Here is a 23,363-nt window from a genome sequence, read left to right as displayed (position 1 = left end):
CTGCCGCTGCTGCTGCTGCTGCTGCTGCTGAGCCGTATGGGCCGCTGTTGCAGCGTCACCTTGGCTACGCGTGTTTGGGCGCTGCGTCTTGTGCGGGTCCTGGCGGCGGAGGAGGGTTTAGGGTTTAGGGTTTGGAGCTAGGGTTTAGGGTTTGGGCCGCTCAGCATCACGGGGCAGCCGACGAAAGGACTGGCGGTTTACTTCGGACACCACTCTTGGAATGTTGCTTTAAATGTAATGTTGGGAATGAGATTAGCAGGAGGTCGAGTTGCTGTTGCTCCTGAGAGATCTTTAAAACCCTACGACTACAACTACAAAGAAAAGTTCCGACTCCTCTCCAACTCCTCCGCCCTCGACAGCGCAAGCGCCCTGCGCCCCGTGAGCCGACGGCTTAGGGTTTAGGGTTTAGGGTTTGCGGCTTGCGGGCGGCGGCGGTAGCTGCAGCCTCCGCTGAGAAGGCGAAGGCCCTCTGAAGCGAGGGTTTAGGGTTTAGGGTTTGGCGGGTGTCTGGTGGGGAGTGCTGCTTGCGGAAACCCTGTGACGCGAGGGTTTAGGGTTTAGGGTTTGGGGGTTCGGGGTTATCACTTCCACTGTTCAAGCCCTGTGAGGCGAGGGTTTAGGGTTTAAGGTTGAGGGATACAAGCGGACGCAGCGCCGGGCTAAATTGCCAGGGGACTTTAACGCTGGCGAAGAGCTGCTAGCCTTTCGATTTTAGGGTCTAGGGTTTAGGGCTTAGCGTTTAGGGTTTAGGGTTTGGGGTTTAGGGTTTAGGGTTTAGGGTTTAGGGTTTGTGCTTCAGACGGCAGTGCGCTTCACGGATTACTCCCCCATGGTGTTTCGCCACTTGCGGGAAATGTTCAAAATAGACAAAACGGTGTACATACACTCCATTGGGCCAGAGCAGGTCGTCTCAAACATGCTTTTGGGTAGGCCACGCTGTAGGGTTTAGGGTTTAGGGTTTAGGGTTTGGGACTCAGTACCTGAGTGCAAGGGTGGTTTGCGCAGTTCCGCGTCTATAAAATTAGCACTTCTTTACTGCATTAGCTCAAGCAGCGCGGCGCCCAGTTCTTGTTCGTGCTTCTTGCTGCTGCTGCTGCTGCTGCTGCTGTTACTGCTGATTTTATTTTACTCAACAGGGAGTCTCTCCTCTCTTTGCGAGCTCGTCTCCGAAGGAAAGAGCGGAGCTGTCTTCTACTATACCGCAGACGGCAAATTTATAATCAAAACGGTAATCGTACGAGGGCGTAGGGTTTAGGGTTTAGGGTTTGTGGTGAGGGGCTGGCGACGAGGCTGTGGATTCTGGCAGACTGGAGTAGATTTAATGTCCAGGGTCTAGGGTTTAGGGTTTAGTGTTTACGTCTTGTGGTGAGGGTTTGGAGAAAGGCAGTGGTTCTGTGCCAGCCGGTGTAGATTGAGGGTTTAGGGTTTAGGGTTTAGGGTTTAGGATTTAGGGTTTAGGATTTAGGGTTTAGGGTTTGTGCAGGTCTCGCGAGAAGCAGCCAAAGGCCTCCGTCGTATCTTACCTGCCTACGTCGCCCACTTTGTCGAAAACTCTGAAAGCCTCTTGTCCAGGTTTTTGGGGCTGCATGCAATCAAGCACATCTTTCCCAGCCATGGCAAACTCAGCGCTGCAGGAAGTAAGGGTTTAGTGTTTAGGGTTTAGGGTTTATGGTTTAGAGCTTAGGGCTTGAGGGTTTTTGGGCCTCAGGTTTGCTCTTTGAATTCAGAGGGTTTACGCAACGACTCGAAATTGCATCTGCAGATGGCCTAGATGCAAGCGTGGAAACGTAAGCGTACCACGAGGGTTTAGGGTTTGAGGTATAGGGTTTAGCGTTTAGGGTTTAGGGTGTGTTTGCAGATCGCATGCGTCACAAAACATATTTTTTGGTAATGGAAAATCTGTTTCACACCCCGGTGCCTATACACCGCAGATACGACTTGAAGGGCTCCACTTACAAACGTTCCCTAGCCCCGGAAAGCCGCGTGTGAGCCCAAACCCTAAACCCTAAACCCTAAACCCTAAAATCGCTGCTGAGGCTGTGCAGTTGGAAGCCGTGCTTAGGGCCGAGGGTTTAGGGTTGGTGTATAGGCATGCAGTTTCTTTTCGTTTTTTTCTATTCAGAGATCCAACTATAGCTCTCAAAGACAATGACCTCGAGCGTGAAGGAGAAAAGGCACGCTTTCCGAGGTTTAGGGTTTAGGGTTTAGGGTTTAGGGTTTAGGGTTTGCGGTTTTGCAATCCAAAGGCCCGTTTGCACCAACTGTTGAGCTTAGACTTTTACAAGGGCTTGGTGTTTAAGACGCAGTATTTATTTATTGTCACTGCAGATCTAGTGAACAGGGTTTATGGCGGGAGCCCAGATGAGGGTTTAGGGTTTAAGGTGCAGAGAGGAGCTTGTCATGTGCATGCATGGGGCGAGGCCTGGGGTTTAGGGTTTAGTGCTACATGCATGGTGTTTAGGGTTTAGGGTTTAGGGTTTGGGGTTTGGAGTTTCATGCCAGGAGCTTGGTCCGAGGATGCCATACATGGAGTTGATGGTTTAGGATCTCATGCGTGGGGTCTAGGCTTTAAGGTCTAGGGTTTCATGCTGGGGTTTTCCGGTTTAGGGTTTGGGGTTTTGGGCGTTTTCTGTGGATTGAAGTGTTGAAGTATAAATGCAGGGTTTTGCGTTTTAGTGTTTTAAACCCTCTCTTTATGTTTGCCGCTTACCACTCGCACTGATTGCGTTTTGCGAGGTTAGAGTTTAGTGTTTGGGGTTCAGGGTTTAGGGTTTAGGGTTTGTTGTGGTTTAGATCGACATAGGGCCAGAGAGGGCAGCGAGGCTGCTGGAGCTGCTGCGCAAAGACGCCAACTTTCTCGTGACTCATGGATTAATGGATTATTCCCTGCTTGTGGGCATTTACTATTCCACGAGTGGAACGGGTAAACCCTAAACCCTAAACTCTAGATCTCTAGCGCGAAGCCCGAGAGGGGCTGCCCAGTACATCATTTCCACAGAGGGCTCTTGGGAGACTGCAGCGGCTGCCCTTCAAGTTGTTTTGCCTCCGACTTCAGAGCTCAGATATTTAGGAGCTGGAGTCTAGGGCTAGGGTTTAGGGTTTAGAATTCAGGGTTTAGGGTTTGTGGAGTGTCTCAGCTGCATCCCGGCCTGGAGGCAGCTTTTCCAGAGTTCCTTTGCCAGCTGCACTGTGCGTATGCAACGCGTAAACCCTAAACCCTGGGCATCAGCATCTACAGATAAGAATCGGGGAATCCGAGACGAGGGTTTGGGGGCCAGGAGCGTAGGGTTTAGCGTTTAGAGTTTAGGGTTGAGGGTTTAGGGTTTAAGCGCTGAGGTGTGTGCCTGCAGCACAAACGAGCCTATACCTTCAGCCAGCACCGACACAGGTGAACTAAACCCGATGTCATCAGGGTTAGGGTTTAGGCCCTTGTTAAATATCACTAAGCCCCTTTGGAGCTCCAGGCTTAGGGTGTAGGGTTTAGGGTTTAGGGTTTGGCGCGCTGTAGATGTGCCCTTCTGGCGTCGGGACTTGGGAGGTTTGGCGAGCCGCGACGGCAGCAAATTATATTACGTTGGCATAATTGACGTTTTGACAAAATGGGGGGCTTTTAAAAGAACGGAAAATGCTATTAGAGTTGTACAGTGAGGCAAAACCCAAACGCTAAACCCAAACTTTCACTCACGCGCTCCGCGCCAAAAGAACCGGGGGTTTAGGTCCTAGGGTTTAGGGTTTGAGGTCCAGCGCCGGAGTTAAGCTGTATAGCTCATTTGGCTAGCGTGCGTTGTGCAGCGCAAACCCTTTTCCACCTACAGAAACCTCCAGACCCTAAACCCCAAGCCCTAAACCAAACCCTAATTTGTGTTTTGCTTCGCAGGACCTGTGACTCTTATGGCATTTCTTGTGTCAATCCTGCCTTCTACGCAAGTAAACTCCAAGTCCCGAACCCCAAAGCATTCATAGCTCAAACTTTAAAGCCTAAACCCTAATTTTTGCGTCAGCGAAGCTGGCCTTCTCTAAATTTCAACCCTAGCCTGATCCGCGAAACCCTAAACCCGAACCACGAAGAATAAACCCTTTGTGCTTTGCCCGCTGTGTGCAGGCCGCTTCATAAGTTTCCTGGAGCGCCACATAGTGTGAATAAGCTTCATTTGAAAACAGTTTTTAGTTTTCTTTGTTTGAGTTTTGGGGTGAATGTACACCGCAGACGCGGCGCGTTTGCATGCGTTTCACTATTTCATTTCATTTTATTTCTCTTTGTTTGTCTGAGGTGCCCCACAGAGGCCAATGCATATTTGAAAAAAGAGTTGTAGTGGATTCCTACAAGCAAAGTTATTTAGAACTAGTTAACTAGCCAGTTCTAAACAGTTAGAAAAGACTGGCTGGTGGAAGCAGCCTGGCGTAGGCATCCAGTAGACCCTTGCAGCAGCAGCAGCAGCAGCAGTAGCAGTAGCAGCAACAACAATTTCTTTTGCCGCTGCTGCTGGTGCAGCTCCGGGGTACAGCTGCTGTGGTTCCGACCGCTTGCGCACCCGCAAGGGCAGAAGGTCTAGGGTTTAGGGTTTTGGACAGGGTTTCAGGTAAATGTGCACTTGTCTCAGTTCAGCGAAGGCACACTGAGGTGTATGCACACCTCAGCAGTCTTTTGTGATATGTGTATCACAAACTTTAAAATTTAAAGTCTACAAGTAATGCCGCCTCACTTATTTGAAACTCCAGAGCACTTAGTGAAAACAAGGCTCTTAGGCCTCACCCGCGTCGACAAAAAATAGTCAAAGATGGAGTAACCAGCAGGTAACAAAAACAAGATTTCAAAAGCTAGGATTTTACTGTGGGCCTGACCAGTGGTCAACGAAAAATTGCTTAGAAACTAGAATCTTAGCAAGGGAGTGACCAGTGGCCAGCGAAAAGTAGTTTAAAAGCTAGGATTTTACTGTGGGCATGATCATGGTGTAAAGGCCGTGATTTCGCTGAGGGCGTGACCATCGGTCAACGAAGAATAATCTAACAACGCAGATTTCACCAGGGGCGTGACCAGTGGTCAACTGAAGTTGGAAGTAGTTGCAGTCAAGATGGCTTCGCGAAGGCAGGGAAATAGCAGCAAAAGAAGCAAAAAGGAGTTCTTTTCTAGATTGAATACAAGGAAAAGAAAGGTAAAACGGGAAGACTGAGGTTCACTTGAAAATGGGACGTAAGACGCGAGTCATAGGCAACACAAAGCAGCGTCTTCATTGTTTTTGAAGAAAAAATAGCACAAGACCCCGAAACACTCCACTTCTAAAGAGCAAATGATGGCTAAGTACTGATTACTATTGTAGACACGTCAACAAACCAAGACCCTGTAACAGAACTCGGTTGGCAGGAGTAGCGATTCGGTGCTACGGAATATATTCTTGGGTTTTCTCACTGCCAAATTCTTGGTACGGATTCTTTACAAAATGGCCCTTATTGCTAAACAATTTCCCCAGCCCACTGGGTTCTATAGAGTCGCTTTAGCTAATTGACCTTCAAAAGAAAATGTTTCCCAAATCTCGCGGGAGTTTCAAGTTGTTTCAAGCGTCCTTTTCTGCATCTCTTAGAGGAGAGCGGTAAATTCATAAAATTCATAAAAGAAAACGTTGAGCGCGCTCAGCGATCATAAGGCAGATAATTGAAGTTCTTGACTTAGAAACGTTTTGAAACCTTTCGGCTCTCTCGCGGAACTCACTATTCTTTTGCTCCTTCTGACGCAGAATAACACCCAAAAAAGCGGGAAACAAATGAGTGATTGTACTGAGAGATAAAGACAGAGGCGCTAGAGATGTGAAGGATGCAATCTGCAAAAATACAAGTAAAGGCTCCATACTGCTGTGTGCTCTAGGCGAGCCGGATCAGAGGCTGGGCAAGTCCAGCGCTGCCTTCAGGCAACAAAAGGCTTTCAAGCCAGTAAATGGGTTGAATGCGTCCATTTATCTATAAAACGCCTTATTTGTAGTCCAAAAAAGTAGAGTCCGCAGTATATGGCTTGCAGTGAGATGGGGTATCTTCAGAGAGCCCCTACGCGCCCTACGCATCTACCCAGAGGCTCAGCAACGCGCAAGAGGGCCTATAGGCACACTGACAGCCTCCAAACATATTGAAATCGTGGTTGCACAAGTAGTTACAGTACAAAGAAGCATACAGTCTGTGCTGTCGTTCTGTGAAGTAGAATGCAAGCAGGCAATGTTAAAGACGGACGCTTCGAGGCGGCTCCGCCTTGAACCAAAAGTATTCTATAAAAGGACTAAGTGGCGTGATCCAGCGTGGTAACAAGCCATGGGAACGAGTAAAACTCCAAGAGAACTTTATGGAAACTTTGTGGCCTAGCAAACAGCAGACAACACTGTGTTCCTACGGGGAATAATTGTGTGGACTATGCTGATCTCACTACTCTGTGAAATGGCAAGAGGAATATACGCGAAAATTTGCGGCAAATTGATGCCGCAGCAGCAGCTCAAAAGGCACGGAGTAGGCAAGACGAAAAGCAGCACGTGGGCGAGGTCGGATGGTTGTGCTTCTTCTTCCGTATGGAATATTTGCAGATCCTTATTATTATCAAAGCTTTATCAAAGCTTGAGAAGGCTCTGTAAATGGAGACTCACGACTACATTGATGCAAGGACGCGAAATGGTATACACAAAAAAATAATCGTTGAGCTGAGGTGGATGCGGAATCTGGCTGCACTGGTCCACACCGTAGCTGGAACAGTGGTGTAGATGCAATCTCAGAGCGACAGAGTATGACTGGCTAAAGGTGATGTAGTCGAAAAGGCGATGTAGAAAAGTGAACAACTCCCACGAGAAGAGGAAAGCAGCGGGGAGCACCAGCGTGGGAGCAGCTCGGCGATGAAATGGAATTACCGAAGAAAGGCCACAATGAAGTGTAGGGAAGCAACAGTTCAAGAGTTCGGGCCAGAACGCCCGCCTGGAGAGCCGTCATCAGGTGCCTCTTTTCCTTGTCGAGTCTCCCACAGACGTCGAAACTGTTTATGATGGTGCATTGCCGTCATCGTACTTTCGACGAAAGGATATGCCGATGCATTTTGTTAAGAAGTCACAGTCTAAGCGAGGCTCGCTAAGAAAGCAGTCGGGGGAGGTGATGATGTTCCCATAACGGCTCGTCTGAAAAATTCAACGAAAGTGGAAACCTGCTCAATTTGCACCGGAGTCTTCCTTTTGCCAGGTCACGTTAAGCCACTTCGTACAGAGCAGCTGATGGGTTATTTTAAAATGAGCTTTTCTAACAAGATAGCGCTGGCTCATACAAAAGCTCATCGTAGTCCTCGTGGCACGATGTGGCTACTGGAACAAGAATAATTGCGAGTTCGAGGGGTCGCACAGTGGTGAGTGCATGACGCAGGCGTTTTGCCTTGCAGCCTTTGCGCCGGCTTCTAGAACCAGGAATATGAACAGCTAAGCAAAAGCGTAGGACAACCGGCATGCGTGTGGAGAGATCTCACACAAGAAGCCCCTGTTTCGAGTGCTAATGCAACAGACACCAGACACCTGTCTAGAAACTTATTTCACAAAGACACACGGCACCGGCGTGAACAGACTTTACAGGCCGATACCATGAAAGATAAAAGCATACAGATGATTTTAGGGCAAAGGGAACTTTGCTCATGATCGCGCCGCCCTTGCCAGAGGCAAACAGGATATGTCTCAACGACGTGGCAAACGGGGAAAAATGGATTGAGTAAGCAGTCAAGTATAGCTTGGGCGTGAAAATAAGCAAAGGCAAAGAAGTAATGTGCGCTGTGGCAACTTTATCCAACACTGTCGATGCTTCCCCTACGTAGAAGTGACACTTAGAGCTACACGGGAAGAAAGAGAAGAGATGGGCTGCACACCAACGCCCATGATGCCTTTTGGCAGTTGTCATGAGACTGGTTGCGAATAAAAAATGAAAGATGCCAGAAACCACGGGAAAGAGTAGCTGGGCTGAATGGCACGGCAGTCAAAGTGCCAGCCTTCTGCTGTAGTCCAATGTGTGCTTCAGTACTAGGGCAGAAATCTGTGTAAACTGCTAGTATGTCAAGACTGGAGTGTACTGCGCAGCATACTGCGCAGCACGTGTGTTGCTGCAGTCTTTTGATTTGTAGTGTTGGTCATCCTCTACAGTCCTGTGAAGCTTCAATGCATTCAGTGCAGTTGCCGATTCGACTGGTGTAGATGGACTTGAGCCCAGCATGCACCACATTATAAGGAAAGTGATTTCACTGTGTTAGGGGCAAGATGTTGCATATCGAAAGAATAGTCGCGGGACTAGCGATGCAGTGCTGGCGTGAATGATTTTAGCGTGACTGCCTATTGTGACTTGTCAGTTCTGATTTTGTATTGGGATACGATTGGCCCACGAAGCACTTGATCGGATGGCATTTTGATTCCTTTGCAGTGGAAACACTTGAATAATCGATATAAAAATTCACGTGTACCGATTTTTCAACTCTCAAAAGATGTCATGGATTGCAGCGCGTTACGCGCCGCCTACCTACTAAGTGAATATCCTGTTGTGAATGCTTATGCTCAGACATGATGTCAATAAGTAAGGGCACTATTTAACCGTTTAAAGGGTTCAAAGGGTTCAAAGAACACCACTTTTGGCCAAATTTTCAGAAAGTGCCCTTGTTCCCTCCACGCCATACACTAAAATCCCTCTATCTCTGGGTTTTTCCTTGCCGACGATACCAGGGTTCCTGCAACCCATACTTTGATGCAGAAGCACAGTCAAGCGAGCCCGCCTGCTGCGAGTTCCACAGCTGTTACCTCATTTTCTGCTTCGAAAAACCTGCGACTATTTATCCACCGCATCTGGAAGATATGCGTGACTCTGCTTGCTGATTTCCTCACGCAAGTCGTTTACTTCCACCATGCTGGGCATCGGAGCTTTTAAGGAAACACAAAACATATGAAGTGTTCTAGCCACAGCAACGAACGTCAAGGCAATTGCTATGGCTACCTGGTTGTGTGGAGATTAGTGAGGGGTCTCGTGGCAGCAGAATTAAGCATTCGTCCTTGATGTCTGACTCCTCCTTGATGCATTTCAATGAAACGCGCGCAGCAAGCAGTGTAAAAGAAAATGTGGGGAGTGTACAGTAGAACAAGCTTGCTAAAGTTGCTTTCGAAGCACTAATAAGGCATGCGGGGCGGCCTCCCCAACCTGATTTAATAGATGCTGCCCCTCATGTTGCAGGCAAAGAAACGCTGATGATTCTTCGTAGAGACCTGAGTGTTCTTTGTGAATAGCAGAGGCTGCTGCGAAAATCCGGCCTTTTCTTTGATTCCATGAGAATCACATTTAAAAGGCCAATTGCCGCTGCCCTTCCTGGCCATGTGAAAACGTTCCAGTTATGGTTTCTCTGCTTATTGAGGACCTTTAAGTTGGGCTCGTGTATGTATTTGTGTATGCACTCGTGTGTTTTATACTTAACGGTGCTTGTAATCATAAAGATTTGTGCACATGTATTCACGACATGCAACAGCGCATGACCCTTCATGAAACACTTACATTGCTTATATTATGACTCGTACAAACGGAAAATGAAAAGCGCAATTATCCGGAAAATCAGGAGCAAACTGATCACGCAGCTACTCAAGTGTAACTACATAAATATGCATAAATCAGAATTACTAAATAATGCTCCATAACACAATAGAACTGATATGTGCGCATTACGAACTTGAGCTGCTTTTGCACCTGTGCCTAACATTGGGGATCTTTGCAATTTTTATATCTCTCCATTGTCGGTTTTGTCACATTGCAGGCGAAGGCCTCTTCTGATGCGTAACACCGCCAAACGATATGAATCGGCAAGGTAGTAAGCTAGCCACCGTTGCTGCAGACCCTACACAAAGATCCAACATCGAAGTAGATTGTCTTAACCCTACCTTCTTAACTGTGATTTCTGCTTTTGTACTTAGTGAGTCCCGCATTTCTTCGATCAGCTTACACATTAGCCTACTTCCCGAAGTGTGGAACTTACAGCAATGAAGATTCGCAATAGGCATTCCATGACTACATTTAAATCTAATCAACCTAAATACCAACACCTGAATAACATTTTCACTCTAAGAAGAAATTACTCTGCTCTTTGGGCCGGACCAATCGACTTCCTGCGATAATCAAACTTAGCGGCCCTCAGCAACATAAGAGGAAGTCCCAGTGTGCGCATATACTTTTGGCTATTTGCTCGTTCCTTTCTTTTTGATTCCGGTGTGCGTGCTCTCTATTGTGGTTTAGCTTCAATGCATTTTCTTCATATTTGCCTCGAATCCTGATTCTAAAGGAGAATTTGTATTCGTTTGTAAGTTGAGACTTTCTTTTCCGGCCTATGGTACATATCCCGGATGTATCCTCCTGGTTTAAGGGTCAATTCAATTTGCCCGAAGTGTCGTTCGTCAACAGGTGGTTTTCAATACTATCTTGCAGTTTTTGACCACCTCTAAATCTTTTTTCAAGTACAGGTATGTCTATTTCGGAAATTCTTGGTGTAGCCAGAAGTTCAGAAAGCACAGTCAAGCCGGCACTGTTGAGACCCTCCCATCTGTTACCCATATGACTACTGCAAAACCGATTGATTAACAAAAATATCGAAAATGATAATCTATATTTCTTCAGATACGAAAAACAGGGAACAGCCCCTGAAGTAAAATGCCTAGCCACGCAGTGGCTCAATCTGGCTGGCGGGTCTTCGGCCGTGCGTCGGCGGCCTTGACCACTCGGACACCGGTACACCTGAAGAAACGCTGATAACATTATTTGATTATTCTTTTAAATGGCATTTGTTGCCGTTTGGAGCTGCATCGTGGCGCCCAGCACAAAACCCAGATTTTGAAAAGGGGAAATGAAACGCGCCCCAATTCTCGAGCTCCCATTCAACCATCTCCTGCTGCAGCAGCAGCTGCTGACTTTCTTTGCTGTTGAGTCCTTTCTATCTCTTTGAACTTCTTATGGATGTTTAGTAGCATTCAGGTCTCATGCTTAATGGTTAAGTGGGCTGAAGGCCCTGTATAATGGTCTGCTCGATTCGCACCAGCGTCCCCGTCTAAAGAACAGAGAGGTCTGGGGTCTAAGGTCTCGAGCGCAAATTTTATGTTCACCCGGATTTTATCAGGCCCTAATGTTAAGCATGCGAGACATCAGAGAATTGCAGTCGCCATGTTGTTCCCAGCTTTCGGCCTTGCGGCCGTCCCCAGCGCCTCAAGCCGGACCAGTGGTGCTCAACAGCAGCAGCGGCAGATACAGCGGCAGAAGCAGCAGCAGCAGCAACGGCAGCAGCATCTTCAGCAGATGCAGCAGCAAACGACACAGCTAATGCTGCCGAGAGGACATCGGTTGCAGCTGCAGCGGGGTGCTTTGCTGGCAACAGGAGGCTTTTCGTGCAGGCAGCTGCAGCACCAGCACCAACAGCAGCACAGTGGCAGCAACTGCTACTGGAGCCGTTGGCTTTCCGTGCATTTTGTCACTCTTTTAGCGGTCTGTCTTTTCTGCTGTGTGGACAGCAGCAGCGTTGCTGCAGCAACAGTAGCAACATCAGCAACAACAGGACGTCTTTTGCGTACAAGATCCCGAGGTCTTCGTAGTTCCTCTCCTCACATTATGTTGCATGGCCAACAAAGTACAAAGCCTGAAGACAAAGGGAGTCAACTAAGATATGCCGAAAAATTTGTGGACGTGAAGACAGGGACCCCTGTGTCGCTCCTGCAGCAAAACACTCTAGCGATGCAGGCAGTTGAAAAACTGAAGAATAGTAAATCCTCACGTCTAATATTAAAGTTGATAACATCTAGCACTTCAGCTTTTGATTAGTCTGTGTCCTGCTTGGGCTTTTATAGTCAATTACAACAACCTGGGTCTGCGGGAAAGGGTTTTATATCCGGCGGCAACATCAGATGCTTAGGGTTTAAAATTTTGAACTTTCTTGATTGAAACTTCTCTTTGAAACATTCCAGGCTAAATGCATACTGTTAGCAGCCTTTGTTCTGTGCCGCGTCGGCTGGCCTTTAGTGCTGAGGGCCAAGGGTTTAGGGCGTATGTTTTTCTGCAGAATTACTCCCTCTTCTGCAACACCTACCTGGGCGACTAGAGAGAATTTCAGAAGCACAAGCTAGAGAAAGAACGTCAGAAGCTATTGCTGATATATATTCTTTGACTAAGTTTCTGCCTAAGTGCCGTATATCTTCTGCTGACTTGGAACCCACAATAGGGTACGGGAGTTTTGGAACTGTTTTCCCTTTGACACAAAAGTCCCAACAGGTGGGAAGCTGTGCTGAAATTATTTCAGCAGCATCACTAGTGTCCTCGTCCAGAGGAAAAGGCGCTGCAGCAAAAGCAGGAGAAGAAGCAGCACAAGAAAGATATGGGGTCAAGATATACAGGAAGATTAGCATTGAAGGCCTATTCGAGGCAGTGAGGAACGGCCGCAAAGAGTTCCACGTAACCTCGCTCCAAAAAATTCTTGCCGCAATCAAGTAAGCGCTCAGTTATGGAAGAAGGTAGACGGATATCTAGATGAGCAGCTAGAAAGGTAAGGATGTAGGCAACCGGTTTAGCACATATGAGTAGACTAAATATCAAGTGAGCGGCACAGCTACTGATAGGCCCATAGACAGCTACGTAGCCGGCTGCCTATCTATTTATGGACTCGTATGTCAGTTGGAAGAAAGAGACCCACCTAGCTGTATAGTGAACAAAGCAGACAAAAAGCGAATTTCTCATATGTTTAGTCGTCCTGTGCACTTCCGTTCTTATGTATTTTTCCGGATACACTGTGTGCTCAGAGGCGTGCAAACACGCTCCGAACTGGTGGTCGCAGCGATTCGGGATGCTTTGGGAACAGAGGCACAGATAGATTTCCTGCGCCATCTGCAGGGGCAGAAAATGATCTCTAGTGAAATATTTACTGAATACCATAGACTTTTTGAAGTAGCAATAAACGCCCATTATTTTACAGCTGAGGTGGAATATTCAGGGTTAATTCTGCACGCAGCGCTTGCGACTTTAAAAAAAATTGACAGAACGCTCTACAATGCCATTCAAGGTAATAGACATACGCACTGCCGGTGCTGCTGGTGCTGCGGCTCTGTACAGCTAGTGTTCTTGTGGCTGCTGCTGCTGCTGTAGATACCTGTTGTGTCTGATGCAGGTGGCTGTCGAGTTTAGTAGGTTTAACGGCTACTGTTGTTTCTCCTTAGCGCTTTTTCTGTTTCTGGTGCTGCCACTAGCTAATGCTGTTGATGGAAAGCAGTTCTCAGCAGGCACATACAGGTAGCTGCTGTTTAGAACAGGGCATTGTTGCTAGAGCAACAGTTGCCGTTGCTGCTGCTTCTGGCGCTGCAGCAGCTGCGCCAAGCCGTGTCACTTAAGCCAAGCTTCAGGTTAACTTTTTCTACATGTTGTCAGCTTTTGTTCGCAGGAAATCCTAGAGGAGACCTGTTCACTATTCTTGCCGCTGCTGGAGAACTATTTGGCTTTGTCCTTCCCATAGGTGGAGTCTTAGTCAGTTTCGAGGATGGGCAACAGCTCTGGGGAAGTATCATCAAAATCTACGATGGAGACATCGACGTCAGACTGTCACTTTTTCCTAGACAACTACCGCTGCTTCTGTTGCAGCTGCCGCTAAAACTATTTCCTTGCTACTGAATGTTGTTGCTGCTGGCAATATGTCCAGCGTTGATTGTCGTCGCTTCACTTATTGCCGTTGCTGGCTTTTCCGTCGCAGTGCTGTTGGTGGTACTGCCGTTGCTTGCGTTAGCATTAATGGTTCGTTCTCTGCCTCGTTTCCTTTCCCTTTTCACCTCATGCTTTTGTTATTTATCCCCTGTGGTCGGATTCGTCCTTAGCTGGGGCGTTGCTTTGTCGTTTCGTTCAGCACTTTTGCTTTACTTTTAATTCGTATCGCTTTGCCTTCGTCATTCACCCGTCGTTGTTATCCATTCATCCCTTTTTAGTCCTTCCGTTTCGTCTCCTTATGCATATCCATTTTGTTCACTTGTTACTCTTCTCAGACGCGTTTGAAACGCCCAGATAACGGGTCTAGATTGGACGCATGGGGCAAACCAGCAAGAGAAGAAGCACCGGGAGAAGCAAATGCAATAAAAGCCGCTGCAGAAAGGAAGTCACGTCTGAGGGAGATAGCAAGAGACAAATACTCTCTCCTTTCTGTCTCCGCCAAAATGATCAGCCCTTTTGTCTATTTGCACAACGTCTTCTCATTGGGACACTTTGATATAAAACCTTCCAATGTCGTCTTCAAGAAAAATCGCTCGTAATCAGCCCCTGACTTCTAATCTTAAATTCCAACAGAGCAGATACACTGAACCTGTGTCCGCTGGTCATCATTTCTTGTTACAAACCTTATATCGCTGCATCTTTACATTATAATCCGTAGACCGTGAAGTCTTCCATTTCTACCACAAAGGGGGAACGGTATAGCCTTCCAAACTTCAAACCCTACATTGTGGCTTGTTGTTCAGCATCGAGGTTGCTGTCATTGACTTTGGCTTCCTAGCTGTGCTGGGTCAAAGCGGTCCCTTGAGAGGGACAGTTGCTTTCGCGGCTCCTGAGGCAGAGTGTGAAAAGGAGCCAACTAGCCCTACGCAGTCAGTTGCTGAACCTCTGGCAGGAACTACTGTTTCAAAAATTCCCTACCTTGCTTCCTACGACGTATACGCCCTGGGATTGACGCTTTCGTCTGCTTGGAACATGTCTCTTAGTCATTCTAGACGCTTTTTGTGGACCGAGAGATGCATTGAGCCCCTTCTTCTGCAAGGGGCCAGCTTGGACTTTGTACTCCTTAGACAACACACGGGCCCCCAGGTGTACACACAAGAAATACGAAAAAGCTTAAACCGTTGCGTGGAACCAGGGGGCAAAATAGAGAAATTGTATTTGTCAAACATGCCTTTTTTGGTCAAAGCTAAAATAAGGCAAATGATTGAGACCAATCCCGTCATCAGAATATCTGCCAGTAACGCTTTCGCATTCATTGCAGGTACGCCCTTGAACACTGGCCTTGGCTTAGCGACCCTCTTAGCGAGACGAGACACTTTAGTAGATGCTGTGCTGCTAGCAACGGCCATGAAATTTTCCCCATTTTCAGTCTAATTTTGCACTTAATTTCCAGTTTTGGCAGCGCCAACCTCGCTAAGCAGATTGACAACAAGAACGACAGCGCTAGCATTCTAACGATGTTAGCAACAGCTGCAAAAGTTGATAGTTTGTGTGCCTGGTTTTTCCTCAGTGGCTCGTGCTTTGGAAGCAGTGCGAGAACGGCCAGTCGAGGAAGCGCAGCAGCTGCTACATGAGGCACAGGGGACAGTACTTCTACGTCTGTCTCTTTCCAAGGCAGGAACAGGCAGTATAGAAGTAGGAACTGCCAGGGGAAGACAACAGGCCACAGAGACACTCAGGACGCTGCTAGAACTTGGTAAGGCTCGCTTTTCACTGCTGCTGATGCTGCTTCTGAAGTAGCAGCACAATAGAATCAGAAGCAGCAGCGTTTGTGTTAATACAGTAAAACATGTTGCAGCACATGCAGCAGGAGCAGCACCAGCTGCATGACGCTGCTTGCTTTTTCTGGTGCAGCAACTTGGAGTCCAATTCGGGAGGCCGTGGTATCCTGTGTAGTGCCAATCCCAGTTGCGACAGTCATGAGGCTTACTACGCTGCCTAAGGTAGAAGAAGTGGCAGAAGTACAAGAAAAGCTTTCGCGGCTGCTGCAGTGGCCATGGCTGCAGCAGCAAGAAGGACAAATGAAAGGTAAAAGCTACGGTGATCTAATTGATGCGGTCTTCGGGGTAAACATGGAGGGACTCAATGTAATAATGCAACAGCAGATTATAGACAGAAAGAGTAAGCTAAAAGAGCTAACGCCTAAACCCTGATGCCTTCCAGAGCGGGCACATAACCCTTTGCTTCAACTCCTGTCTTGCCCTGAACTGTAAGGGATAAGCATTAGAGCATGGTTCTACTCTTGGTTGCGCTTTGCTGTAGTGTCTGCCGCCAACTTGCTGATATCGAGGTCCGTTCATCTGTACTTAGAGCGGCAGTTGCTCATCGACCCCTATATTCAAATAATAGAGGAGACACCATCGGAAGACACGATTGCATTTATTTTAAAGTCTGTCGGGATTTCTGATGAAAGAGACAGCGATATATTAGCATATTTCAAAGACAGGTCAGTAGCGGACTTGACATCATTCTGTTTGTGTTGCTGCCGGCTCTCACTGCTTCTTTGTCGTCTTTTTCCCGCCCGATTTTATCCACTCGCCTCCTTTTGGGGTTACCTTTTTTTCTATTTGTTTCTCCAGACTGTTTTAATCCGTTTTTGTGTATACTCCGCTTTGTTTGGCTCTATCTGTCTTGGTCTCTTCGGGCTGGGAAAATTGTATTCTGATACTGTATGTCTCTCTCTTGCTTTTTACCTCTGTTTCTGTCTTATATTTTGCCTGGCTGCTTTTGTTTTTCTATTTCTCTCTCCGCTCTTTGCCACTTTTTTCTTTCTTGTCACCTCTTGGCTAACATCATTTTTTGTTTCTTTCCCATGCGTGTCGTCTTATTGATAAATATCTCTACGGCATTTGCTTTCGTCTCGGTTCGCTCTTAACTTTATTTGCTCTTACTTCATCTCCATTTTGTCGGTATTTTGCAAGCTATTAGTTTTATTTCTCTGCTTCACCGCTTTTTCCTTTTAATCCTTTTTCGTTTCTTACTGTATTTGCGACTCGTTTTTTTTTCTCGTTTTCCAAATTTCCAGGGTGTTTTCCTCTTACGTTGCTTGGGCCTCTGCTGACCGTCTTATTCGCCTGGGTGTTCGCCGTTGTGTTTCTCGGGATCCTGCTGGAGCTTCTATACATGCAAAATATTCGGCAGGAGACGTTGTCGTTGCAGCAGAAAAGCAGCTGCTGCAGCATTGCGCGTGGCAGCAAGTAACACAAATATGTAACGAAACTCACTACGGACCACCGTGGGGTGTCTCAGCAGCCTTTTTTGATTTTGGGGCTCCAGAAGAGCAAATCTCTGTACACTTACGCGATGTGGTCACACCCCTCCACATGGAAGCAGCATGTGAGCATTTGCCGTCCTTCTGGCTTTTTCGTATCATTTTTGCCTCCTCTTTTCGCTTCCATCTTCTATCCTATGTGTATTTGCTACGTTTCTTTATTCATTGCTCTCTCAATTTCAACACTTCCGTGTTTGTTTTCATACCTATCCGCTTGTATCTCTCTTCTCGCAAACGAGCAAGCCTCAGAGCATCTGCTGCTGCTTTTGACGTCGTCGCTAGTGCTTTTCTCACCCTTTCTGTTATCGGTGCAGGGCGGACGGAGGACGCTTTGTCTTTATTGCACTTGCAAGTGGATCGTGCTGTGTCTCGCCTGTGCATTGTTGCTGCTGGCGTTGCTGCAACAACGCCAGCATCAGCAGCAGCAGCAGCAGCAGCAGCACTGCCTGAGAATTTGAACCTGCGGGATATATATACGAAAATTATGATGGAAATGCAAAGGGACAATTATGTCCCCTTTGCGTTTGGAAACCATCAAGAAAGACCGGAGTATACTGAGGCAATGTTTAACTTGTCCGTTTTGAACTTCAAAAGAGCAGTTGTTTTCACCGCAGCCAAACGGCAACTCGGCATCGTCGCTAGCGAGACGCTGAAGAGCATGAGGAAAAGCCGCAGTGCGCCAATATAGATTTGCTATTCGTCTGTTTCTCTCATTTTTGCCTCTTGTGTTTTTCTTATTGTGACCACACTTCTATGCGTTTTATTCGTGCCTGCGTCAAATGACAATGTGAGATCAAACTTTGTCTGCACACTTACAACGCATATCCCTGACATATTCTGCTGCTTCTGCTACTGCATCTTTGTGTAGGGTCCGCAGCAACAGTGGATAGCGTATTGTCTGAACTACCTGAGTCTATTCTTGCTTGGGGGCGCTACGCAACAGAAGAGGCTATTGCTAAGGATGTGATAAGAGAAATAGTAGAAAAGGAAATAAAAATTGCAAACACTCCGAAGAGTAAGCACAGCCTGAACGAAGCTCGAATGCATGATACGCATGTATAGACGCATTGATTGTGTGGAATATTATTTAGCGGTTCTGAACTTGTGAATATTTGTATTGTTACATGAAAGTAACTGCATGACTACTTTTCTCCTGACTGTTGGGTACTTATTTCTGTGAATACATTGCTATGCTTCTGTATGAGTAAAATTGCAGCCATTTATAGTATCAGTCAATGGCTTCACTGTTGCATGTTATGAATATATGCAAAATATTTGTGCCTACAAACATTTCTCAATACGCACGTGCATGCACAAGTACATGCATACGTGTCTATTGCCCTTATATATGGATGCAAGATATATTCCGCATAGGCAAAATTCGACGTCATATATTCTTCATATGAATTATACATATACACCCATGTGTGCGTTTACATACAAGTGCGCATGCGCATTTCTTGTGTCCTCTACTTTGCTCCTATTGCGGCAGCCAGTGGGTTGCAATCTATTTGGATCACCATTAACGGCCCCTTCATACGCTTGAAAGAGACTTACAAGCAAACACAGAGAGCCATGTTAAAGCACGTGCAGATGTACCCCAAGACAACTGCAGCGCACTTTAACAGCCACTTCACGCAACTGCTCAGGAGCAGGTAACCCTCAACGACAATACCGCAGAGCAAATTCAGAAAACAACCATTTGCTGCGGGATTGCTTTGCTTGCTTCTTCGGGCCTCTAGTAATCTAGACACAAAGAGAAAACACTGAACAGTCCGATACAGCTGATGCCGCTACCATTGCTATTACTGCTGCCGCTTTCAGCACTGCACCTTTCTTTGCTGCGGTTACACCGTGCGTATGTGTAAACTTCTCCTTTCTTCGCATCTGTATTCGACACATTTGTGCTTTTGCGAGTCGCGTCGTGTCTCCTTTTTGCCCCTGTCTCCTTTTCTGCTTCAGCGCTTTGGCTCCTGGTTGCAAGAGTTATTCTGCAGTTTTGAAGCGCAAAGAAGCAGATGGCACATACAGCTCAGTCGATGACAAAAAGCAGTTGTTGAGTGGAGATGGACAAAAACACGAATTTAAGCTCTTCGCTGTGCCCCCAAAGGCAGGCTCTAACCTAAGGTCCCTAGTAAGTGTTGATATACGATGTTCGCTTTTTCATTTTGTCTCGTGTGGTCGTTGGTTTTCTTCTCTTTGATTCCGTACCCTTTATCTCTTCTAATCGCGCTTAACCCTTATTGGCTTCTTCTTTGATCCGTCAAATCCTCTTTCGTGCGTTTCTCTCTTGGCTCATGTTTTGTTTGAACCTCCTGCTTGCTTCATTGGGTCTCTTCTGGCAGCAGCAAAGAGCTTAATGAACATAAACCTTAGAACTTGTCTTTGATTCGTATATTGGTGAATGTGACATAACTGCAAGCTCTAATGCTGACTGCGAGTTTCTCATAAGTAAGTCTAGTGTTTTTGGTTCAGACTCTTGATGTTCAGTAGCTTAGAGTAAATGCAAGCAATCAAGGCAAACGAATAAAGCGTGGATGCAGAAATATTACTATCGTCTAGACAAGGATTTAGTGCTCAAGCTTTGTGATTGTTTTTTTTTGCAGAATAATTGCTTTTTCTGGACAGCCCAGTTTTTGTCGCTGGAGTCTTATGTGGTCCCTCCACCGACACCGGCTGGTTCAGTAGTAGTAGATATAGATACCTAGCCAGCTAGGCGGCTAGATAGCTAGCGTACCTTTGTTGGGTTTGGCACAGCTGCACAAATTTGGGCTGCAGCTGCGATTCTGGCCGTACTTCCACTAATTGTTTGTTGTGAAGCTGCAACATGTCGGTGAGTGTGCTGCAGTTGCAGTTGCTGCTGTGTGCTGGATTAGGCACAGCTGCGCACATTTTGGCTGCAGCTGCATTTTCATATCCTCCCGGCCATGGCTCAGCTAATTGTTTAATGTGGATATGCAACAAGTCGTTGCGTGCTGTTTCGATGCTGCTGGTGCACCAACAGCCGCTTCTTATAGTGTGCTACTGTTTGTGCGCAAAGTCGCTGCACGCGTCTTTGATAAAAAGAAATACAGTAAGGGACCAAATCATTAAAATTTGTTTTGACTGTCCACCTTTGCTGCTACTGCTATAGCTGTGTTCCGTTGTAACAAGTTTATACATTGTTGCGACTGCGGCGCGTGCACTTCACTAGCAATACGAGCAATGGAAAATGAACATGCCACCGGAACAGTGAAGATGAGACGTTAGAGAGGAAAAACATTAAAGGCAAGAAATCGAAGCTTCAACGTATGCAGTAGGAGGAACTTGCCGGGTGGGAAATTCAACAAGGCTTAAGCTTTGTAGAAAGAAAGCCATTACCCGTCAAGACAGCAAACGAATCCATGCAAAGTGCCCGTACAGGTACGATTTGGACCGTATAATTCGGATTAAGGCCCACAGCCTACGGTATGGGTTTCAGAAATAGTTCTGGTTAAAGCAAAGAAATACAGATTAATCTCCACCCCCGGAACCAAACTCTTACGTTTTGGCAAGCACAAGAGGGAACTGAGTATAGCGAAGCTTTTTCCACTCTAGAGTTCTAAATAAGCGGCACAGGGGCACAGACGAAGAGTTGGGCTTGAAATGCCCCTATTGGGCTCACGGTTTTGCGCTCACAATCTCCCTATCCGACAGCAGAGGCAGCAGCTGCAAGTGGTGCTTCTGCGATAAGGCGAATTTTCGCAATCATTTTTAGAAAAGGTAGAACGGCAGTACCTGGCTTTTGCGCTAGTGCTGCTACTGCAGCAAAGGGGAAACACTGGGCGTAGCGGCAGCACCAGCAGCAAACTCGACACAGGGACAAAAATGAATGCATATGAACTGACAATTCTCAGCCAAGGTTTTGACTGTCATAAAGCTCTGCGTGGCTTTGCATTATTTCTTTCTGTACTCCTTGGTCCTCCGTATCTTTCTCTTTTTCATTTGTCCTTTTGCTTGTTTCTCCATCTGTCTGATTTTTGTTTATCTCTTGCATTCGTCTCTTTCCTGCGGTTGTTCTGCATTTTGCATTTTCAAAGGGTTTTGGGTTTTCTGAAGATACAATCAATTCTCTGTATCCTGACTTGTTCACTTATCAGTGTAATATGTAATTCATCAGCCCTACCATGGACGCTTCCTTGTGTGTATCTCACATGCACTCACGCCTGGTCATTAAGGGTCTACATTTACGGTTTTTCTACTGTAAAATACCATAAGGGTAAATGAGATGAAAGATTAGTGGGCTGACACCAAGGCATCCACCTGTATATAACGATAGAAGGGGTTTCGTTTTGTATGGAGTTCTAATAGATTGAACAAGTTCAAGGGAAGGTGAATATATAACTTCATTATACGAGAAAGCTAGTAAAGGGAAGGAAGTAAAATAAGCGCGCAAATAATAAATGGAAAAGTGAATATCTATAGCTGAAAACTCGGGAAAATTTTGCCAAAACTTAAAAAGAGCAAAACATAATAGAGATATATTTGTGCCGAAAATTTTAAGCATGAGGAAACATATATACAAAAAGGAACAAGGTTAAACAAGCACATACCAAGCACCTGCTTTAACGATCAAAATGCTATATATGGAGGCAAAAGTAAACCCATAGGTGGGTGGCTGAGATATCATGACGTCGTAGGTTAGAATGTGCGGCATCTAGGCAACAGTTAGGGAAGTAAGACCACAATGGAAGAGGAAGGCATATTATGCTGGTGATCAGCCAGAATATATCTGAAATGAACAGGAAAAACCAGTCATGTTGAGAATATGTCCTCTATGAAGTATCAGCATTAGAGCTCCCTGTTGATTGTTGAAGTGTTTGTATTTAGTGCGTTAGTGTGTTTTGCAATTTTTCATGCATGTTCTGTGAAAATAATCCGCACCTTCTGTGATAATGACCTTTGTGTAGAGACAGGCGTCATTGGAGGTTTTAAAAAGTGAAGCCTTTCCCTCTCTCTTATGGCTTCAAACACAAGCTAGCCGTGCCAGTTGTGCAGCATCGCACTTCAGCATTGGTATGCGATCGGCAAGAATGGGATTCCGCGAAAAGTTGCTGGTTTTTGGCATGCTGTAGGGCTAACAAGTTGCAGTGAGCTTGTGGACTGAGTTGCTCAGTGGCCTCTCAGTGCAATGCTTTCCCTTTAAGTAGAACGAAGGCAACTTCACATACGAAAATAAAAGATCTCTTAATGAACAGAGTTCTTAAGGATTCAGTAAATGTATTGCCTCCTCCGGTAGTCTGAAATGACTGGGTTAGTTAGCTACCGCTGAATCCTCAGAGGTTTTGCAGCTTGAGTCAAATACCACTTTTTCCTGTAGATTTTCCGACCCACAGCTGTTTGCAAGTCTGTTTCCAGTGATTATTGTTGAACTGGCGGTTCGTTCTTGCTCGGGCCGAACCCTCTCCAGTGCTCGTTCTCGTGAAAGAGGAACATTTTTCTGGTGGGTTTGCCCATAGATTTTGTTCAAATGATCCTCCTCACCTTTGCGAGCGCTCGGAGGCCTAGTGCGGGTCTAAAGCGTAGGATCTAAGAGTTAACGACCTCCCACAGGGAATTACGGCGCTTAAGTACTGTTTCTTTTAGCAAAAGCCTGGGTTAGCATGGAAACAAAAGCAGGAACAGTGACAGCTTCTCCCATGTTCTTACCAATACATTTTTGGGCCCTGGTCAGTCTCCCCTAGTTTAAAAATGCCTGGAGCCCACGTTGTTGCAGCATAGAGAAGTCAATCGGAAATAGTAGACAGCATGTGCTTCATACGGCAGAAAATGCTGTATACTGTTTCTGTTCGATATATCTATGCTTTCTTTAATCAGTATACGGTTTTGTAGCGTACGGATTTGGCCTCACGGCGTCAGTTGTCCGAGACCACGCGGAGTGGTCTAGTTGTAGCCGCCGCTGCTGTGTCGTGGATTCCCATTCTATACAGCAGCGCATGCTGTCCACAGTTGCTGCGTAATATCTGTATGTCTTTTTCTGGTGAGTTTCAAGAGTTTATGGCTTAAATGTTTTGTTTTAGGGCTGGCGTTGCTCGTCACTTTTCGCGGTTGTTCTCAGCACCGCACAACGGTCGGAGGTTTCCTCGTACCGCCGGCAAGGCATCGGAGTCATGAGTTTGAGAACAAGTAGTCGGAGATAAGAATGGCTCAAATCTAACCCTTATTTAAACAAGGACTCAAGATTTAACATGTGACACCAGCAGACGGGACTCGGCATGCCTCCATCTGCCGCCGCCGGGGCAGCTTGCACAGCAAGCTGGACAACTCATGCTCAGGAGCAGCAACAGAGCCAGAAGCAACCTCAGAGCCAGCAGCCACGCAGGAA

General features: G+C 46.5%; 2 protein-coding genes across 2 annotated transcripts in view; both read left to right on the top strand.

Annotated features, from left to right (window-relative positions):
- ETH_00018475 (Phosphatidylinositol-4-phosphate 5-kinase. phosphatidylinositol-4-phosphate 5-kinase) overlaps positions 1–4,140 on the top strand; it is a gene marked incomplete at both ends in the record, with an annotated part of 8,149 nt that extends 4,009 nt beyond the window's left edge. Inside the window, 12 exons of the mRNA XM_013377733.1 lie at positions 257–378; positions 800–926; positions 1,137–1,228; positions 1,484–1,637; positions 1,859–1,985; positions 2,123–2,174; positions 2,794–2,923; positions 3,138–3,189; positions 3,351–3,388; positions 3,509–3,644; positions 3,878–3,927; positions 4,103–4,140. Coding sequence (XP_013233187.1) covers positions 257–378; positions 800–926; positions 1,137–1,228; positions 1,484–1,637; positions 1,859–1,985; positions 2,123–2,174; positions 2,794–2,923; positions 3,138–3,189; positions 3,351–3,388; positions 3,509–3,644; positions 3,878–3,927; positions 4,103–4,140 — 1,118 coding nt within the window. The remainder of the gene's footprint in view (positions 1–256; positions 379–799; positions 927–1,136; positions 1,229–1,483; positions 1,638–1,858; positions 1,986–2,122; positions 2,175–2,793; positions 2,924–3,137; positions 3,190–3,350; positions 3,389–3,508; positions 3,645–3,877; positions 3,928–4,102) is intronic.
- Positions 4,141–12,897: 8,757 nt separating this feature from the next.
- ETH_00018470 (protein kinase, putative) lies at positions 12,898–18,082 on the top strand (the record flags this gene model as incomplete). Its single annotated transcript, XM_013377732.1, has 10 exons — positions 12,898–13,057; positions 13,433–13,581; positions 14,025–14,284; positions 14,493–15,010; positions 15,260–15,445; positions 15,604–15,870; positions 16,012–16,195; positions 16,775–17,085; positions 17,335–17,694; positions 17,889–18,082. The coding sequence occupies 10 exons, from the start codon at positions 12,898–12,900 to the stop codon at positions 18,080–18,082; spliced, it is 2,589 nt and encodes an 862-aa protein (XP_013233186.1).
- Positions 18,083–23,363: the final 5,281 nt, after the last annotated feature.

This window comes from Eimeria tenella, genomic scaffold, assembly GCF_000499545.2.
Source record: "Eimeria tenella Houghton genomic scaffold, Eth_scaff61, whole genome shotgun sequence".
Classification (NCBI taxonomy): Eukaryota; Apicomplexa; class Conoidasida; order Eucoccidiorida; family Eimeriidae; genus Eimeria; species Eimeria tenella.
The sequence above is the reverse complement of the archived record's forward strand: the minus strand, read 5'-3'. Positions and strand labels throughout refer to the sequence as shown.